The sequence below is a fragment of the Vanessa cardui genome, chromosome 7, assembly GCF_905220365.1.
Source record: "Vanessa cardui chromosome 7, ilVanCard2.1, whole genome shotgun sequence".
Taxonomy (NCBI): Eukaryota; Metazoa; Arthropoda; class Insecta; order Lepidoptera; family Nymphalidae; genus Vanessa; species Vanessa cardui.
This window is the reverse complement of record NC_061129.1, coordinates 9,065,227-9,083,134: the sequence shown is the minus strand read 5'-3', so window position 1 is coordinate 9,083,134 and position 17,908 is coordinate 9,065,227. Positions and strand designations below refer to the sequence as shown.

Below are 17,908 nucleotides of genomic sequence, written 5' to 3'. Positions count from 1 at the left end.
CAATCGATGCAGTCGTAAATGTAGGTAATGTGCTATCCAGGCGTGCAGTATTTTTGTTTCATGGACACTCTCACATTATTACACGTTATATTTTAGTGCTTCGCTGGAAATTAGATTTCTCTAGTACTTCCTACAGAGTGGAATTTATTCTAATTCTAACCTCAAAGACTATATTTTCGCCAAAATTGTAATACTTAGTACATTTTATAAGGTATTTTATTTAAATCATTATATAATAACCTTTACTATATTTGAATTGAAATAAAAATGTGTGTTGCCGAAATTTATTAGAAATTGTAATTATGGAAAGTTTATTTATTTATTGATCATAATAGATCACGTTTCGAATCAATACATCCGTAAAATCATAGCAGTGTTTTGTTTTCCGAAATCATTTCATACTGTTATATTTGCACAGCTCACAACAATCGAGCACATTTTCCCTGTTCGCTTCTTATCTGGGAAATCTCCGAATTGTTTAATTATACTGAACGGTAGTTGGCAACATTGAGAACGTAATCTAGGCTAGCATTAAGCGCTAAGACGAACTATGCGGTGACTATTGCCAATTAGAGCTTGTTAAACGTAATTTGTGTTGTGGCGTCCTTATGTGACGCTGAAACTTTGCTAATGATGGTCTTAGTGGTAAGAACTTGGGAATTATATAAATGTTATCTAAATAAATACGAATGTTTATGAATATGTTTCTGAAACAAAACCTCGCAATCATCTTAAAAGAAAATTTCATAAGACGTGTGTGCAGCTCGCTCTTGAGCATATGTTTATTGTGCTGTTGCTTGTAGAAACGCGAAAAGAGATTACTACCAGTGAGCTTTATGAAACTCGTAAAGTACTCGCTCTATTCATATTATATTTGCATTTTATAAAAAAAAAAAATCTATTTTCGTGTTAAAATTTAACACAATCAGTAGTAATTAAATGAATAAAAATATTAAGTATTTTTTTTTTCTTAAATTAAATGTAGTGTTTTATAATTATTTTTGTGTAGGTATTATTGTGTATTTTAGATTTACGCGACGTAGATTATATAACCAATTCGAGCTGCTTAATATTACTTAACTTTTGATCATATGGTCGGAAGTAACGACAGTTGCACCGACCGCGAAGATCAACGAACATAAATCTGAATATAAATTTCAAACAGTATTATTATAATTAAGTTATCCAATTTCGAACAAGGGATATGAATAAAAAATGCATTTTATTTAATTAAAATCAAGAAAGTCACGTTAAATACTTCAAAATTAACTTTGTATTTCATGAATTTGTGAGTTTTTTAGAAGCGAATAGAAAATGTAATGGGAAGCAGGAGCGACGAAAGAAAAGTTCCAACTTTAGTTGGTATTCTCTGGAGAGTAGATCTTTGCATTATTATGTGTTTGGAATGTATTAAGGAAAAAAAATAACAAAATATGGTTAAGAAAATATCTTCGCGAATGTAATTTTACTGCTATTGCCAAGTTAATTCTAGTGAAGTTGTTTTGCTGAATAATTTCAAATTAGTTTTGTTAAGGTATAAAGAAAAAACATTTAAATGACCAACTGATGAACAAAGACACATATTAATCTGTCTTTTGAACAGTGTTTTGGAGCCAAGCTGCGATGCGAGTTGGTGGATGTTACATGTGGCAGATTATTATTGAAATTAGACACATCCTCGCATTGTTTCCCTTTACTACTGAGTACGTGATGAATTATAAATAAAAAATAAGCACATGATAATTCAATATTGCTTGACCTGCGTTTAAACCCGCACTCATTCAATTACCTATATAGTACCTGTCTATTACTTAGACACTGGAGTCCGTACTCAAATAATCCGAACTCAATTAAACAATAAAATTGCTTTAAAAACTTTAAAAAGTTTAATCTTGATATTATTGCAATATAATTAAACAATGTTTCGTTGTTATTAGCAGTTAGTAAGTGAAGAAAAAAAAACGAAAGAAGATCACAGAACATTCGATTTTACACATTACTTTTTCTTTTTGAAAGTAGTAAAAAAAGGTTTTATGTATGGCAGAATAATGTTAATTAAAATTAAATAAATTTTGATGTTTGTATAATATAGATATAATAACAATAAAAATAGTAAGTAATAAACTCGATAGGTAATTAATCAAAAAGCACACGTTATAAAATATATTACTAACATTATCCGGAAACAATTCCTTTCTCTATAACTAAAATCAAAGCTGGTTCGTGTTTGTTACTGCAGTGCAGCGACTATTGCAACTTTAATTGTATTTGTTTTTGTTAAGGTTCAAATCAATGTAATGGTTTTACGGTAAAAACCTCGAGAAGTTTCTGATTTTATCTTTTCGACTCACTTACGGGATGAGAATGCGTGCTATTCCTGTACTGGAATAATAAAAATACCTTATCACGTCAGCTTTACAAGACCTTTTTTAGTCTGCAAAATTCTACAACTTATATTACTGTGCACTTTCATTTCAATCTTTTTGTTCGAGGTATTTTTTAGTAATTTCTACTGACAATATTATCTGTATCGCGCATTTCAATATGGAATTGTTAATTTTGTTACAAACCATTTCCGAAAAACTATCAATAAAAAATAAATTTAACGATATATTTTTTTATTGCTTTGAACAAGATTTCAATCGTAACAGCTATTACATATACGAGTATTCAGAACGTGTTTGTTTTCTGAAAAAATATTAATTATTGTTAGTCGAAATGTTTAAAAAATATTGATAGTCTTAATGTGCTTTCACTATGTATAATGTTCTAAATAATAACAAATTAAATCCCCTGTGAATCAAAACAGTGACAAAAAATACATTTAAAAGAATGATTGGGAAAGATCGTTTGGAAAATAAAATAACGTTTTCTCTTATGTGACGATTCCTATCAATTCACTGTATCGTAAACCGCGTAAAGGATCATTCAAAATAATAAATGTATTACAATAACACATTTATGTGTTTTATATAGATGTGGTTTCTGTTAATTTTTGTTTTTACACAATAAGTATAGACAACAACAACAACAACAGCCTGTTATTTTTCCACTGCTGGGCTAAGACCTCCTCTCTCTTATGAGGAGAAGGTTTGGAAAGCTGGATAAATATAGAATACGTACAAAATAGCGTTGCGAGGATAGTTTCAATTTACAGACAGCGACTGAATATAATTTACTTTATTTGCATGATTAGTTCTTATTTAAGAGTACACAAAATAATAAAACAGTATTAGTTAAAAAAATAATTATAATTTCTTTACTACACTATCTGAAAAGGAAAACATCGTGAAGGAAAACACAGTGAAGAAACCTGCATGTGTCTAATCGAAATTCTGCCACATGTGCATTCGGGTTCCAGTTAATTTCCAGTGCGGGTTGGTGACCCGCATTGGAACAGCGTGGTGGAATATGTTCCAAACACTCTCCTTAATGGAAGAGGAAAATTACAGGCTGTTACTTTACTTTTTTATTACTATCTGAAATCCATTTAAAACGAATGAGACATACATATGTAGGTATGTCTTGTTAACAAGCCATAATGACTTCAAAGTTTTCTATAATTAGGTAGGTAATAGAAAAATAGATACAATCTTAATCGCATTTCAATTGAAATCTTTAAAGTGGGATATTGTATAAAAATGTTTCATGGCTATCTTGAAATTTAAAATTCAATCGAGTGCAATGTAGTTTTGCTGTAAAAATTGCGTAAAATGCAGTCGAATATCGAATACCGATTTTTACGACTCGATTTTAGTCTATCAAAAGCGTTTTGAGCTGTATGGATAGGATTCAGAAAAAAAATTAGATCCAATAATAGTTTGCTACTTCAGCAAAAACATCTGTGTTTACATATGTTGTATATGGCTTTGAATAAATGTATACCGACTTTCAGAAGGCGTGTAACCAGATATTTATAAAACACATAAATATTGCGGTTACATACACATATAGGTATAACCGCAAAAGCTTCAAGCACTTGGTTTACTTTGGTTTTGGTTACGAATAAATAATTATTTTAATAAAGATCATTATTGATTTTGTGGCTTTAAAAAACTTTATAAGAATCAAATAATTCACATTACTCGCATTCAGAAATATAATTAAGTAAATAACAAATACACGACTACATACAACAGAAATTATTAAGAGTTATTAGTAAATTCCGTTAGAGCCAAATTTAAATAGTTCCTTGAACTCGAAAATAAAAATAGGCAATTTGACCGGTTTTTTTTAAATCCATTTGATATTATTTAGTAGGACTTAAGGAACCCAGTAAAAGTTGCTTTTTTATTTCTAGTACATATTTGCCGAAAAATATCATATTAAAAATTCCATATTTAAATAGCGCGCAAAAACGCTACTTGGACAATATGGCGCTGCAATGGGATCGGTGACGTTACTTTCTTGTATTTTAATCTATGGTACATATGGTAGAAAAGCAAGGTTAACAAGAAAGTGACTTCATCATAAGCCCGGCCAATCGGGAGCGTTTTGTGTTAGGTGACCAACGTTTTAAAAAAATGCATTTTTATTAATGGATTTTTGAATATGTTAAGTTTTTTTCAACTTTCGATAGTAAATAACCATTTTTAAACTCATAATATACACTGATTACAATAATTCACAATTTATTTTTCGCATTGTCAAATAGCCTATAAAAATAATGATATTTTTAATATCAATTCAAGTTGAAAATATTTACCAAACACTTAATCGATTCTAGAAGCTTCCAATTGAAACTTGCAGGAAAAGAAATTTTAAACTTTCACGATGCAAAGCGATCATTTCTATTTTATTTCTTTGACGGTCTCGCTGGCCTAGTAGTTAACTTCAAAGGCTACAGATTTCGATGTCCAGCGCTCAAATTGTTATCAATGTTCCGATGTCTGACTCGTTTCGATCAATTTGGAAGTAATTACATTTAATAACTTGATGTTTGAATAATACATCATATATTTTTTTAATATAACAAATATTACTAGCATTCTATATCGTATACATAATTCGTTAAAGATTTATACGGTAACAATTTTTTAAATTAATTTAAATTTATCAGCAGGTTTTATAGCATGGACGTTAAAAGCAATTTCGAAATAATTTCAAGAAACTCAATTTACTGACAGCACCTGGTAAAATCTTTTCTTGAAATGAAAATGAAATGTTCATACGTTAGCTATGCGGCGTGTGCAGCACTTTGGGTACGTCTAATTTAAAACACGCTTAAAATTATACAAAATATTCTTACATTTTTTTCTAAATTTTATATTACTTATGTAGTTTCATATGAAACATACACAAGTATTGCTTGCTCTATGATAATTATTTTGAACTTGTATATTATTTTATCTGTATCTACATAGATTTGGATCTGCATCTCTTACACGCCGCTGCTAGTTTTATGTTAATTAATGCAGCATTTACCAAACCAATTCATATGCGTAAGGAAATAAATACACTTCCGTGGAATTATTTTACTTTTTCAAAGCTTATAGGGTTTTTGAGTTTCTTTCGCCGGTTCTTCTCAGGTCAGGGTATTTTCTCTTCCGAACCGGTGGTACTGTTTCAATTGACTATCAATAAGAGAGTGTAATACTTCTAAATTGAATAAAGCAATTTGAGTTTGATTTTAGTTTGAGTTTTTTTAAACATAAACAGTTCCTAAATGTCTCACTGATGGGCTAACGTATTAGGGAGTGGCTTTAGAGCTTATCCCATCATGCCAGTCTAGTGTGGGTTCATTAGAATTTCATTGGTCAAAACACGATTTGGTATGATGTTTTATTCATCGGCGAGCGCGGGGATTATAAACACAAATTATGGATGGAAATTTGTTCTTGCCAGGATTTGAGCGCGAAATCTCCAGTTAAGACCTTGTTGTTGTCGATACTTTTCGGTTTTATGATTACTACCCGTCGTTTTTCATACGTTGTAGGTTCTGTACAATTTCATTTAAATGTTATGAAACGTACATACAGTATTTTCAATTTAGCCTTTTTTTAAATAAATATCCTTATCGCTTGTCACATTTCAGACACTTGGCAAAGACTTAGAACAAATAAGCGTAGCACTTCGACTGTCACGACGACTATTGCTGTAATGTCTGTGTGCTTACAAACGTATGTTTATATACATATATGTGGGTTAATAGTGTGATTTAAATGTATGTATAATATAATTAAATGTCAGAATCAATTTCAGTTTTTTTTACATTGTATTATACCCAAAAACAATAAATTAAATAAAAAAGTTACCGAAAAAGAGGTTGGCTGAATGCCTTTGTCTCACTAAATCAGTAAAGACACCTCTAGCCCGAGGTATGTTTGTTATAATGGTTATATTATTTTATTATTTGTTCGTGAATATATTATACATGAAAGTAGTCAAATAATGAAAAAGACGGATTCTGGTTGGTATTCCGCTAACCACGTTCAAACTTTGCGCTACCCCAATAACATCATCTTTTTGTGTCACATTATTTGTCAACATTATTAAATTGTAGGATTTTATTTATCCTCCAGAAAAATATTAGGTACCTACTTTTATAAAAATATGTGTGGGTATTTTTTTCATTTTAATGTTATAACTTGTAAATATATATATAACTTGCGTCTCGAATGATTAATAGGAAATTAAATTTTATTAATTGAATAAAAAGGTTTCCCCAAAAACAAAATACTTTATTCAGATAGGCTTTTACAAGCGATTCTGAATCGTCATTTTCACAACTGTATTAAACGTAAAACCGGCATGTAACTAAGCTGATGACAGTATATACTCAATAATTATTATGAAAATAAATTTTCTGCATATACTTATTATTGAAATTCATTACAATTTCAAAATTAATACTGTTTGGTCGCCAATGACAACGTTCTACGTTATTGACCAATTACAAAGCAGATTCAACTAAAATTAGTTGGTTTGCCTTGTTCAGCGTTTCATAAATTGGAGGTTAGTAAATGTTTTATTTAGTGTTTAGTTCTCAATTTGAATTTCAGTTTGAAACGTTGCCGTCTCCATGTATCTAAGCTTTCCTTACTGTGCACTATACGCAGTGTCGATTGTCAATGTTGCGCCACATTCGTTCGATATTTATTTGTATGTAACATCACTGGCAATACGTATGCGGGCGAAATATTGTGTTAGTAAGCTTGCGGTACTCTATCTCACGTTCTAGCTGTTGTGCTAGTTTCATTCTGTTTAGACACAAAAATCAATAGTATTTCACACGAATTTGCAGCGGTGTACATTTTATTACTCATGCTCTGGTAGTTGAAAAAAAGAAAAGTAAAAAAATGTTCGTTCGAGCCAAACAAAGATTGAAATATATTATTTTTTGATATAACTGTACCTCCGACAAGTTTTATAATCTGTAGGTACTAGCCAAGTTGGTTACGTGAATAAGAGTTTGAGTTTTTGAAGTATTTTTTGACGGCCACATAAAATATCTTCAGTGGAACAAGTTGTCTCTAACGTGATGGATTTACAATCGTATTTGTCTCTTTATGACGATTAAATATGCTAAAAGAATTTTAACTATATATTTTTATCAGTAAAATTAGAACTAATTGTGGCCCGCAGCTTCGCTCGCCTTAGTTATTAAAAAGTAGCTTCGTTCCTTTTTCCTTTCCTTCGTTCTTGGAGTTAAAGCTTATGAAAAACTTCAATACTTTCGATTCAGTGGTTTAGAACAAACAGAGCAACAGACAGATATGCAGACAAAGTACTTTAACATTTTAACCGAAATTTGAAAAAGGAGGTTATCATTTTGACATGTGTGTATGTAACATGATCCATTTAGGCTTCCGAGTTATTTAAGCTTAATTTCGTAATGTATGTTTGTATATTGTCCACAAATTTTCGAAAACTAAAAGTCGTATTGAGATGAAATTTTTTAATTTAAGCCTGACTTAAAAATGTTCAAACATATATTTCAATTTAGAGAAAGTTTCATTAAAATCGGTCTAGTAGTTCCATAGATATGTAATATTTTATTTTAATTTCGCCAGTTGTTTCTAATTTGGGAGTCGGTTTAATATTTTTATAAATTATTGATTAATATTATAAAATATTTGTATATATTTTAATGATATTGGAAAGACCTGATGACCGCTATTAAGCTAATGATTTTTTATCATAAAATATTATTAAATTATAAAAATAATCCGAAGTAAAACCTTCATGTTCGTTTTATAAAAAATAAAACAAAAGTGTTAAAATCTTTTAGTCCTTAGGTATTTAAAATTTAAAAATGTAGTACGTTTTCGGTTGTTTGTGGCAATGCTGTAAATAGGAGCAAAGAGGGCTTGTGGTTTGTCCGTCAGACTGAGGTTCATGTTAAAAGGTTCTAAATGTATTTAGACAACATTTTCATTTTCAGTTGTCACGGCTTGGATAAAGTTGTATTATACCAAACGAATACTCTCATACAAACATTATGAGCAAAAGGAGAGGAAAATGTTCTTCAATAAGTAAAATAATAATTGGAGTCACTCGTGCCAAAATTTATTTCATTTTATTTAATATTTTTTGTAAATGTGATTCTAATAGGAGACGGTGGATATGAACTGGAACCCGTTTCTTATTCACTTTATTTGCAGTATGGTGATAAACATGTAACTTATTCCAATTCATCTCGCGTTAGGCCATGAAGGAAAATATTGCGTCTTAAGAACACTTTCCACACAATCCAATCAGCATTGGAGCCGAGTAGCGGTATCAGCATTTACTATATATACTAAACAACTTTTACTATATATGCATATAACTTTACTATATATGCTGAACAAACGTCTCGTACCTATGTATAGTATATACAACAGTGGGCAGTGCACATGCGACGGCTGTGGATTTGTAGATTATCTCAATTTTTTATCTTCCCCTGCTTTTCCTATAGTAATGTGTTTCTCTATCCAAACTTTTCCATGTTTTTATTTAACTTCTCAGTGAAATTCGACTAATGTAACAATTCACGTGTGTTCCACCATAAAGTGAGTACTTATGGATTGGAATTGCCGATGATATACAATCTAATACAATAAATATCTGATGGATATGTCACATTGGTTAAATAAAGATTCGTTTTTTGAATCGATAGCTTATTTTACCTGACATAAAGGTAATTGACGCTTCAAAAGACCACGGGCTTTATAAAGGCAACGTAAAATTGATTCTAAATTACTAAGAACACATGTAACATGTAATATATTTTGTTAATTTTTTTGTACGTAGAGTACGTCTCCACTTTAAATCAATTTTTTTTTAAATATATTTATTTGTTATTCCGAGTTGTTTAAGCATAATTTCGTAAGTGTATGTTTGTATATAGTCCACAAATTTTCGAAAACTAAACGTCGTATTGAGATGAAATTTTTTAATTTAAGCGACATAATATTTATTTTCCATACGAAATTATATTTTTATTAAAAATGTATAAATTCTTTATATATCGCACATATCTCTAGCTAATTACATGTACGTAAATGAAGAAAGAACGCGGTTAAATTATGTATATGTTATACGCTAATAAATAGAATAATAGAGTTTTCTTCTAAGCTCTATTATGCGAATAACAATACTATGTAATTTAATTCATAATAGCTAGTTGTGTAGATGTGTGATGTCTTAAAGGGTCGGAGTAATTGTTTGTTGATTAGCAAGTCTGTAGTTGTGCCTTACTCGTAAAATCTTATTGTGAGTATTTAATTGTTTTGCGCCACACAATGTATTAAACAATAATATATTTTGTTCCTAAATGCGGAGATCACTAATTTGATTCCATACATTTAAACGTACGAATGAAATAATTCAAAGAATCTTTAAATACACCTATTCTATACATTATATTCTTCTAAAAAATTATAACGTGGAAATTCACGTTAGGCTTATGAATATTAATTTTCAATTAAATTGGGACAGGAAATGAAAATTTTATTGGAAACGATCCATCTCAAATTTCTTTTGAACATAATTATTTCCCGTTCTCTTTTCAAAAACAGGCGTCATTTTGGCAAAACGATCTCAAAAAAGATATTATTTCAATGATTGTTTTTACGGCACAAAGAAAAAATTGTTGTTGAGTTCATGTTCAAATTAATACATCTAACGGACGTCGGTTAGTGGATGGTCAAACGGTCGACCTGATGGTAAGAAATCACTAGCGCTCATAGACATTGTCGATGTAAGAAATATTCACTATTCCACATAGCCAACCTTGGAAACTAAGACGTTATGTTCCGTGTGCCTGAACTTAAATTGGATCACTCATCCTTCAAGCTAATACTAAGTTTTGCTGCCTGGCGGTAAAATATTTGCTGAGTGGATGTTACCTTGGGGCGGGGATTGAAGTAGTTGCACAACGAAATTTTCATATATAAATCATTATGATACGGATATTTGGATATTCATACATAGGTAGACAATACTTAATCCGTTAGGTTAAAAAAGTCTTTTGAAGTATTACAAAAACGTAGTGACTTCAAACGTAGTGATTCGTAAACCAGAGTTCATTTATAATGTAAACGTTTACCACAAATCTAAGTGATTCGTCCTTCACAACTTCGAAAAAAGAGAACAAATAGGATTCTTTTTTTTTCTATTTACTTGCTTAGTCACCGAGCAAGGTCAAAGGAGTAATTTTATACAGGCGTCGTTGAAATCCTAAAATATTTTCACCATGAGAAAATTTGTTCTATATAATTTCGATATAAAATGAATATAATCCGCTAATATTTATCAGTTGGTGCAATTAGTTAATGAACTTGTAAGTCAAAAATTCCATTTTCTCGCAAATTTATTGGCGAATTTTCTTGCTGATATCACTGTTAAGTAAATGTTTTATAACCATTAGAAGTATCTAAATTTTGTATGTATATAAACACAATTTAATATTTCGATTTCGATTTAATATATCAAAGTCAAGTTTAAGGAAGCAAGTGACTGCAGTATCTTGCAAATGTCTCATTGTAATATGCCTTCTGTACTTTCGGGGCTTAATTCCTCCAAGCTTTGTGGGTTGCCAGATACTGATTAAACGACCAGTTAGTTAGTTAGTACTTAGGGTGACACTCAGCATCTTCAATTATCTCATTGGGCTAGTGGATTGGTCATATTACTGATGTTCTGAATTTTAAAATCCATTATCTGTTACGTCATTTAATTTCTGTACTAAATGGCCGAACCTGTTAGGCATCTGAAATCGAAACTAATGTTTGTTTCGTCTGGTTTCTTTGTCAAGTGTGGTTTATGATTATAGCTCCAGATGAGTCAGCGTTCAAGTCAGGTTAATTATTGGTAGGTATAATTTAAATACCTTAAAAATATAAAATTTGAATTTATTTATAATGGCATCCTTTAAGCCTTACAAAATGCGCCTAGGATAGAATATAATGTACATGATAAAGTTGGTCTCTTACTGCTGATTAAGTGTGAAATCGCTCAATATCGACAATTGCTCACTTTAAATTGTGAATGTTTAAATTTGTAAAAGTTAGTACAGGTACTTACATTTTTTACAAAAATGATAATTATTATTGATCTATTATAATTTCCTGTAATTCTTTATTTGCATGTAACATGTATTGCTATTTTAACAGAAGTAATATACTTATATGATGAAGGTGTATAACTATTCACGCAAGCACTCGCACTTTTTGTTCATAGTTGATTGATTCATATTTCAGATTCAAGCGAGAAATGAATTGCAAATAAATTAGGTACTAAAAAAGGTTTTTTGAATTTCGAGCCTTTGATTAAAGTTGAGTACAATGTGCGGTCTCGGCTCAATGTCAATAACTTCAGTCATACAATTTTATACCTTATTTCATATTTATCTGTTTCAGAGCTTTGTATAGAATTTTAGATATATCATAGGCAGAGTCGGATTTAAAGGTCTGGAGGCCCCCGGGCCACAAAGCAGTGGGGGCCCTAGACAAACAGAAGCGTGAACAACCTAATAATTATATTATCATAAATTACTTTTTTTATTTCAATAAGTAAGCTATGATTTATTTACTTGTATCGGTAACTTTTAAAATATAAAATAATAACATTATTATAATTTGACTATATCTCGGTATTTGTTAACTTGCTGAAAACTGTGGCCCCCACTAATGTGGAGGCCCCAGGACAGTTGCCCCAGTTGCCCTCCCCTAAATACGGCCCTGATCATAGGTCACAATATAAATATTACAAAGGTTTGGGTGTAATGAAATGAAACATACATATTTTTTCATATTTTATTCATTCTTTTATGTAATCGTCAGAGTTGTACAACTAAATAATCACAGTTGAAACAAAACATAACTATGTCGGTATAATAATATAATTAGTGTCTAAAATAAAATTACGTGCACCGGTGTCGGCTGCGGCGCGAACGACACACCACTCACAATTTGTACTGGGTTTCTGTGCTCTGCCGTCTTAATTACGTGTACGGGGCTTGGTGAGGCGCGATCCGCCATCGAAGTGAAGTGCAAACAGCGTGTCGAGTGTCGACGAGCCGCTTCGATGGCTGATATTCATGTGTTATAAAAATGTGATGGAAATCGTGAAAGTTTAAATTCGGTAAGTACAGTTTTGAGTCACTCGTTCGTCAAAGCAACGCGAGTCGCTGAGACAAATAACTCTTTGGTATACCATAGACGATTATAACTACACGATCTGAGACAACGCAGAGCTTTTATAAAAACGGATCTAGTCTGTGCATTTAAATGCACAATTCTGTCGCGAGGGGAGGATGTTTAATAATAAATAGTTAAAAATAATATACCACCTTTTTTTTTGTAAAGACTGAAATATAAAAATCGGACAAAAATTCTTTATATTATAAATCGTCTATATGATTACTGGCAGTGTAATGATATATATAAAGGAATAATAAAAACCTAAATGTCGTTTTCGGACAACCATTAACCTCCTACTTACATGATTAGTAATTAACGAGAATTGCTTTATTATAGAGACGAGTAGTTCTTGAGTGCAAACTAGAGGTGTTCTTATAGTAGATATTCAAAGTCTATAATTAAACAACCGAATCTACAAAATCTTAGGCATCAAACGCATAATAAAATCAGTCATTTTAAACACAATACAGTATATTCTAAAATTTACACTGATCCTAGTTCGATGTCGATGTGAGACAGTTGTAAAGAACCTGTAATTTAATTAATTATTTTACTATAAATTCTTAAAAATTAGCATTAAATTAGTGACTTCTAACGGTTGCAATAACTATCTCACGTCAAAATCGATGGAATAATCCTAGCACAACACTCTTAGTAAGTTATTGATATTTTTCTAGGTGCGACTAAATTTATATTTAAATATATTGAATAAATAAAGTGCAAACACTTAACGCTACGGTCATTAGCTGCGTCGGCGACGCTAATAGATTGGCACTTTCCCATTCACACCGGCAGTGCGTCGTGACGTCACTCGCGGGCTACGAGCGTGCTACGCGCCGGCTACGCGGCCGCTGCGCGTAGCGGCTCGGCGGAAGTGACGCACGCGACGCACGCGCCCACCGCTCTGCCTCACATCCGTCTTTCAATCTCACATGTATTTGAATGAAACTCCTCACAATCAATAACTATAATTTAATTAGCTACTATTACGAGTAGACCGTAGACCTTCACAGATACTCTAATTATATCGTCTAACACTACATGGAGACTCGGAGAGGAACACCAGTTACTGTACAGTTCACTTACATGGAAATTTCAAGTAGAATGTAAATTGTTTTACATTAAACTAAGATAATTGGGGTAGTCGTTAATTTATCGTATATACATCCCCAGCGAATACTTTCCATATCGAATGAGCATTATAAACTCGACGTCCAAAGGGACTCTATTAATTATTACAATTAATATAAAATATAACATATTTTCACAGTAGGTACATCGATTTAATGCGGAAGGGCCGAACGTCGAGTGATATCACGTAAAGCTGTGGACTTACAAAATACTCGTATAAATTATTCACATTTATAGCACACTATCTACAAACACCCACGATTCCGATTCGCATCTGGCCCTCCGGCAGAAATCCACTTATCTCGTTAGCTTCCAATAAAATACTGACTCATAATATGGCTAACTCGAATAAAACTTATATCAAATATTTGGTGAATTAATCGGTCGGGAAACCTCATAAAAAATTACGCAATCAAACGTACATAGATATACTTAAGCTAACGATTTCTAAAGTATAAAATAAACTCTTAGAAAAACGGTTAAGATACTCGTAGTCGCGGCCGAACGTCGACGCGACGTCACGAAGAAGTCACGGAGGCGTCACGGAGACGTCATAGAGATGTGCGCGCCGAGCGGAGAGGGGAGACAATTGACTAATCGTCGTCGGGGTGCGCGGGGGGGGGGGGGGGGAGATCTACAGCTGCTCGTCCAAGTCGGGGCCGTACAGGTCGGCGAGCTTGTCGAACCGCGGGCCCCACGCGCCCAGGTAGTCGTACTCGTGCACCTCGTCGTCGGTTCCTGGCCAACGAGATTTTCTTACAACATCCATGCTTAAACGTTTTGTAACTTTTTAAAAATACTTTAAATACAAACACAAGTTGTATGGCTTCGTTAGCATATTCATGGTATACGAAAATGTGAGTTTCGAACAGGAAAAATGTTACACGATATAGATTAAGGCCTGTACAGATGTCTTGGCGGATTTCACATCAGATATCTTATAATCCAACATGATATTCCCTTACAAAGTTTTATGCAAACATATTCTATTGAATGGATACCATATTCTATACATACCGGAAGCAAGCGAAGACAAAGAGCCGGCAGTGCTACCGCCGCCTTCGTACGCATAGTTCCTGAGGTCGTCGAAGGGTGGCGCGTTTGGGTCGCTGTCCGCCCTCCGCTTATGCTCTTCGATGAACATGCCCACGTTCGTTTCCCCTGGCAGAGGTACGCCCACAGTTGGTGCTACACCAACCATTGGACCTACTCCTAGGCCCACTCCCATCAACGGATCTAAGTGGAAATATTTTTTTTTAATTCATCTTTAATGTCAGTTCACTCTTCATTAAGATTAAAGAATAATTAATATTTGACGTTGATTTAATATAAAAAAAATGATTGTAACGGAACATAAAACTTTGGTGAAGTTTTGTAGAAATACTAGCAAAAAATAGAAATTTCCTCAGGCATTCGGTTTTCTTAAATCACATCTAGACGAGCCGATTAAGACTATTCTTATTTTCATCAAGCGAATATTTTAAGTGGCTGAGGCTTCTTTACATAAGATTAAAGCATTAAAGTGGATTTGATAATAGGTCTAATTTAGAACGAGGATAAGCGAGCAGCAGCTTTTCCGTCTAAATTAAAATTAAATGCTCCTGTTCCAGCACTAAAGGCTTTCGTTTTGTAATATTTATTATGCTGATTTCACAAAAGAATAATGATATCAGACAAAGCTTTATTTTGCTCCGTTTTCGATGTCGCAGTGGAATCGAACTTTATGGGATAGTCAATTCACAAAGACTGTAGGTTGGCAATTTTTAGTGTGTTGTACATATATAAATCATCGAGTCGGGCTGTACTCCTAAAGGCAACGTCGAATCGAGCGTCAGACAAGTGACATTTACAAGGGTATTGCCTTTGCCTTTTGAACGGGAAGCCTTTAAATACCCAAAGGACTGACTTCGCTATAAAAACGTATGACACTTGTTTTTTCTTTGAACTTTGAGCTTGGAACATGTTTTCATGAAAACATTTAATGGTTCGTTGATCAGAATTTAATATAATTTTAATGGATACGCTTTCTCTAGTAGACCGATAAGTTTTGTTCATTGTTAATATTTGATCACTTACATGGCAGTTTCGACGGGACATGATCAGGGAGCGGTCCGCCGATTGGAATCTGAAGGGGCGTGATATCAAAGGCTGTCATGTCGTCTTCGCCGCCGCCCTCGTCATCGTAGTTTATTATGTTCTCGCGAACATCGTCGTCTGGACCTGGATATTTTATATGCGCCTCTCGACGCCGATTGTACACCACAAACACCAGCACAAGAACTGTTAGATAGAAAATCGATTAATTAAATATAGTAATTATGTACATATTTTTATATATTTGAGTCGAGATGGCCCAGTGGTTAGAATGCGTGCATCTTAACCGATGATTGCGGGTTCAAACCCGGGCAAGCACCGCTGATTCATGTACTTAATTTGTCTTTATAATTCATCTCAGCGGTGAAGGAAAACATCGTGAGGAAACCTGCATGTGACAAATTTCATAGAAATTCTGCCACATGTGTATTCCACCAACCCGCAATGGAACAGCGTGGTGGAATATGTTCCAAAACCTTCTCCTCAAAGGGAGAGGAGGCCTTTAGCCCAGCAGTGGGAATTTACAGGCTGTTGTTGTTGTTGTTTGTTGTTGTTGTTGTACATATTTAATCGATTATTACGAATTAGCTTGAAACCTATTGTTCTACGTGATATCCTTTAATCACATTCAATCTTATAGTCGAAATCGCTGTTAAATTGAACAACTCCATTCACACCCACCGTTGGTTTCGGTTACAATTAAACGATCGCAGTCTCTATTGTGCGAATGTGGCATATTAAACAAGCTATTAATAAAGGGTCTAGCGGTGTTAGTGTTCATTTTCAAATACTGTGAGGTTTATCGGGAAGCTACTATCGAAACTGAAAATTTGATCCCACGAGCGCTCAAGTATGATTTATACGTGGCGCTTTATAAGAGGGTTTGTAACACAGAATTGTATTAACAGTTGGCGCTTCTCCAAACGTGCATCTAAAATAGGGATCATTTAGAAGTTATTTGCAATAGACATTATACTAACAAATAATATATTTATTCATTTCTGACAAACTTCATTTATGACTAAAGCACTACCTTTACTAAATTTTGACTACCACTATATATATTTATATATATGTAAGCGGAATGATGTTATAAAAAGACGACGATATAACAAGTTTGTGTATTATTAATACCCGAGACAAGGTCCCGTTATTTCGTTTCGTAATAAAATATTTTATTACTTAATTCTAAGAACAATTTCTTATTGAGATATTGGAAATCCAAGTGGATATTATTTAGGATTACAATTTCCGTTTCAAATGAATATTATTTACAAATATAACCGCAAACTGGAAATTGGTACGATGATAAAACATGATATTTGTTTAACACTATAACCGATGTTTCAATATGTGTATGTTACCTAAAGATAAGTAATCTTATTGCAAGCTCTATGTATTGCACTCAGCGTTTACCTTACCACTTTATGAATATGTCTATAGCGATTCATAGAATAAACGCCAAGCTCGTAAAGTCGAGCATGAACAGAGCTTTTAGCGAATAGTATTATTATCTAGACGTGCATTTTCTGACCTACCTAGAATTGTAACCGCCTTTCATACGACTGAAGAGGAAACACACTAATAGTAATAATTATCTCTATAAGAGCTGTACATACATCATTCATTAATCACATTTAATATTCTAACATCAAGATTAAATTTTATGTACGAGTATACCGCTGAAAATGATCACTAAATGACATTAAACTATATTAAACATTTATCAAAACAAGTATGAAATCATGCAAAATGATAAAGTGCTCACCTAAAAGCAAAAACAAACAGACAATGATAGCTATAATGAAATCTCTGGAAGGCATGATGATTCCCGAGGCCAGCAGCTCTAGTTCGCAGTCGTGGCCGGTGTAGGCGAAGGGGCAGACGCAGTCGTAGCGGCGCGCCGGCTCGCGGTCCACGCACGTGCCGCCGTTCAGACACGGGTTGTGCACGCACTCGTTCACGTTGACACACGTCCCACCCGCGCGACTCGATCCGCCCGGACACCTATACATTGTGCGCTATACCTCCCGAACCGGCCCCGTCGCGCGCACTGA

At 33.1% G+C, this 17,908-nt stretch overlaps 1 protein-coding gene across 5 annotated transcripts in view; it reads right to left on the bottom strand.

Annotated features, from left to right (window-relative positions):
- Positions 1–12,225: 12,225 nt before the first annotated feature.
- The window catches only part of LOC124530838 (neural-cadherin-like), a 261,718-nt gene continuing 256,035 nt past the window's right edge, over positions 12,226–17,908 (bottom strand). For 4 of the 5 annotated variants that reach the window (XM_047105166.1, XM_047105165.1, XM_047105167.1 and 1 more), the window contains 4 exons: positions 17,620–17,858; positions 15,834–16,037; positions 14,775–14,993; positions 12,226–14,495 (listed from right to left, as the gene is read on the bottom strand). In XM_047105166.1, coding sequence (XP_046961122.1) covers positions 14,392–14,495; positions 14,775–14,993; positions 15,834–16,037; positions 17,620–17,858 — 766 coding nt within the window. In that variant the 3' untranslated portion in view covers positions 12,226–14,391. The remainder of the gene's footprint in view (positions 14,496–14,774; positions 14,994–15,833; positions 16,038–17,619; positions 17,859–17,908) is intronic. The other variant, XM_047105169.1, reaches the window with a different exon arrangement.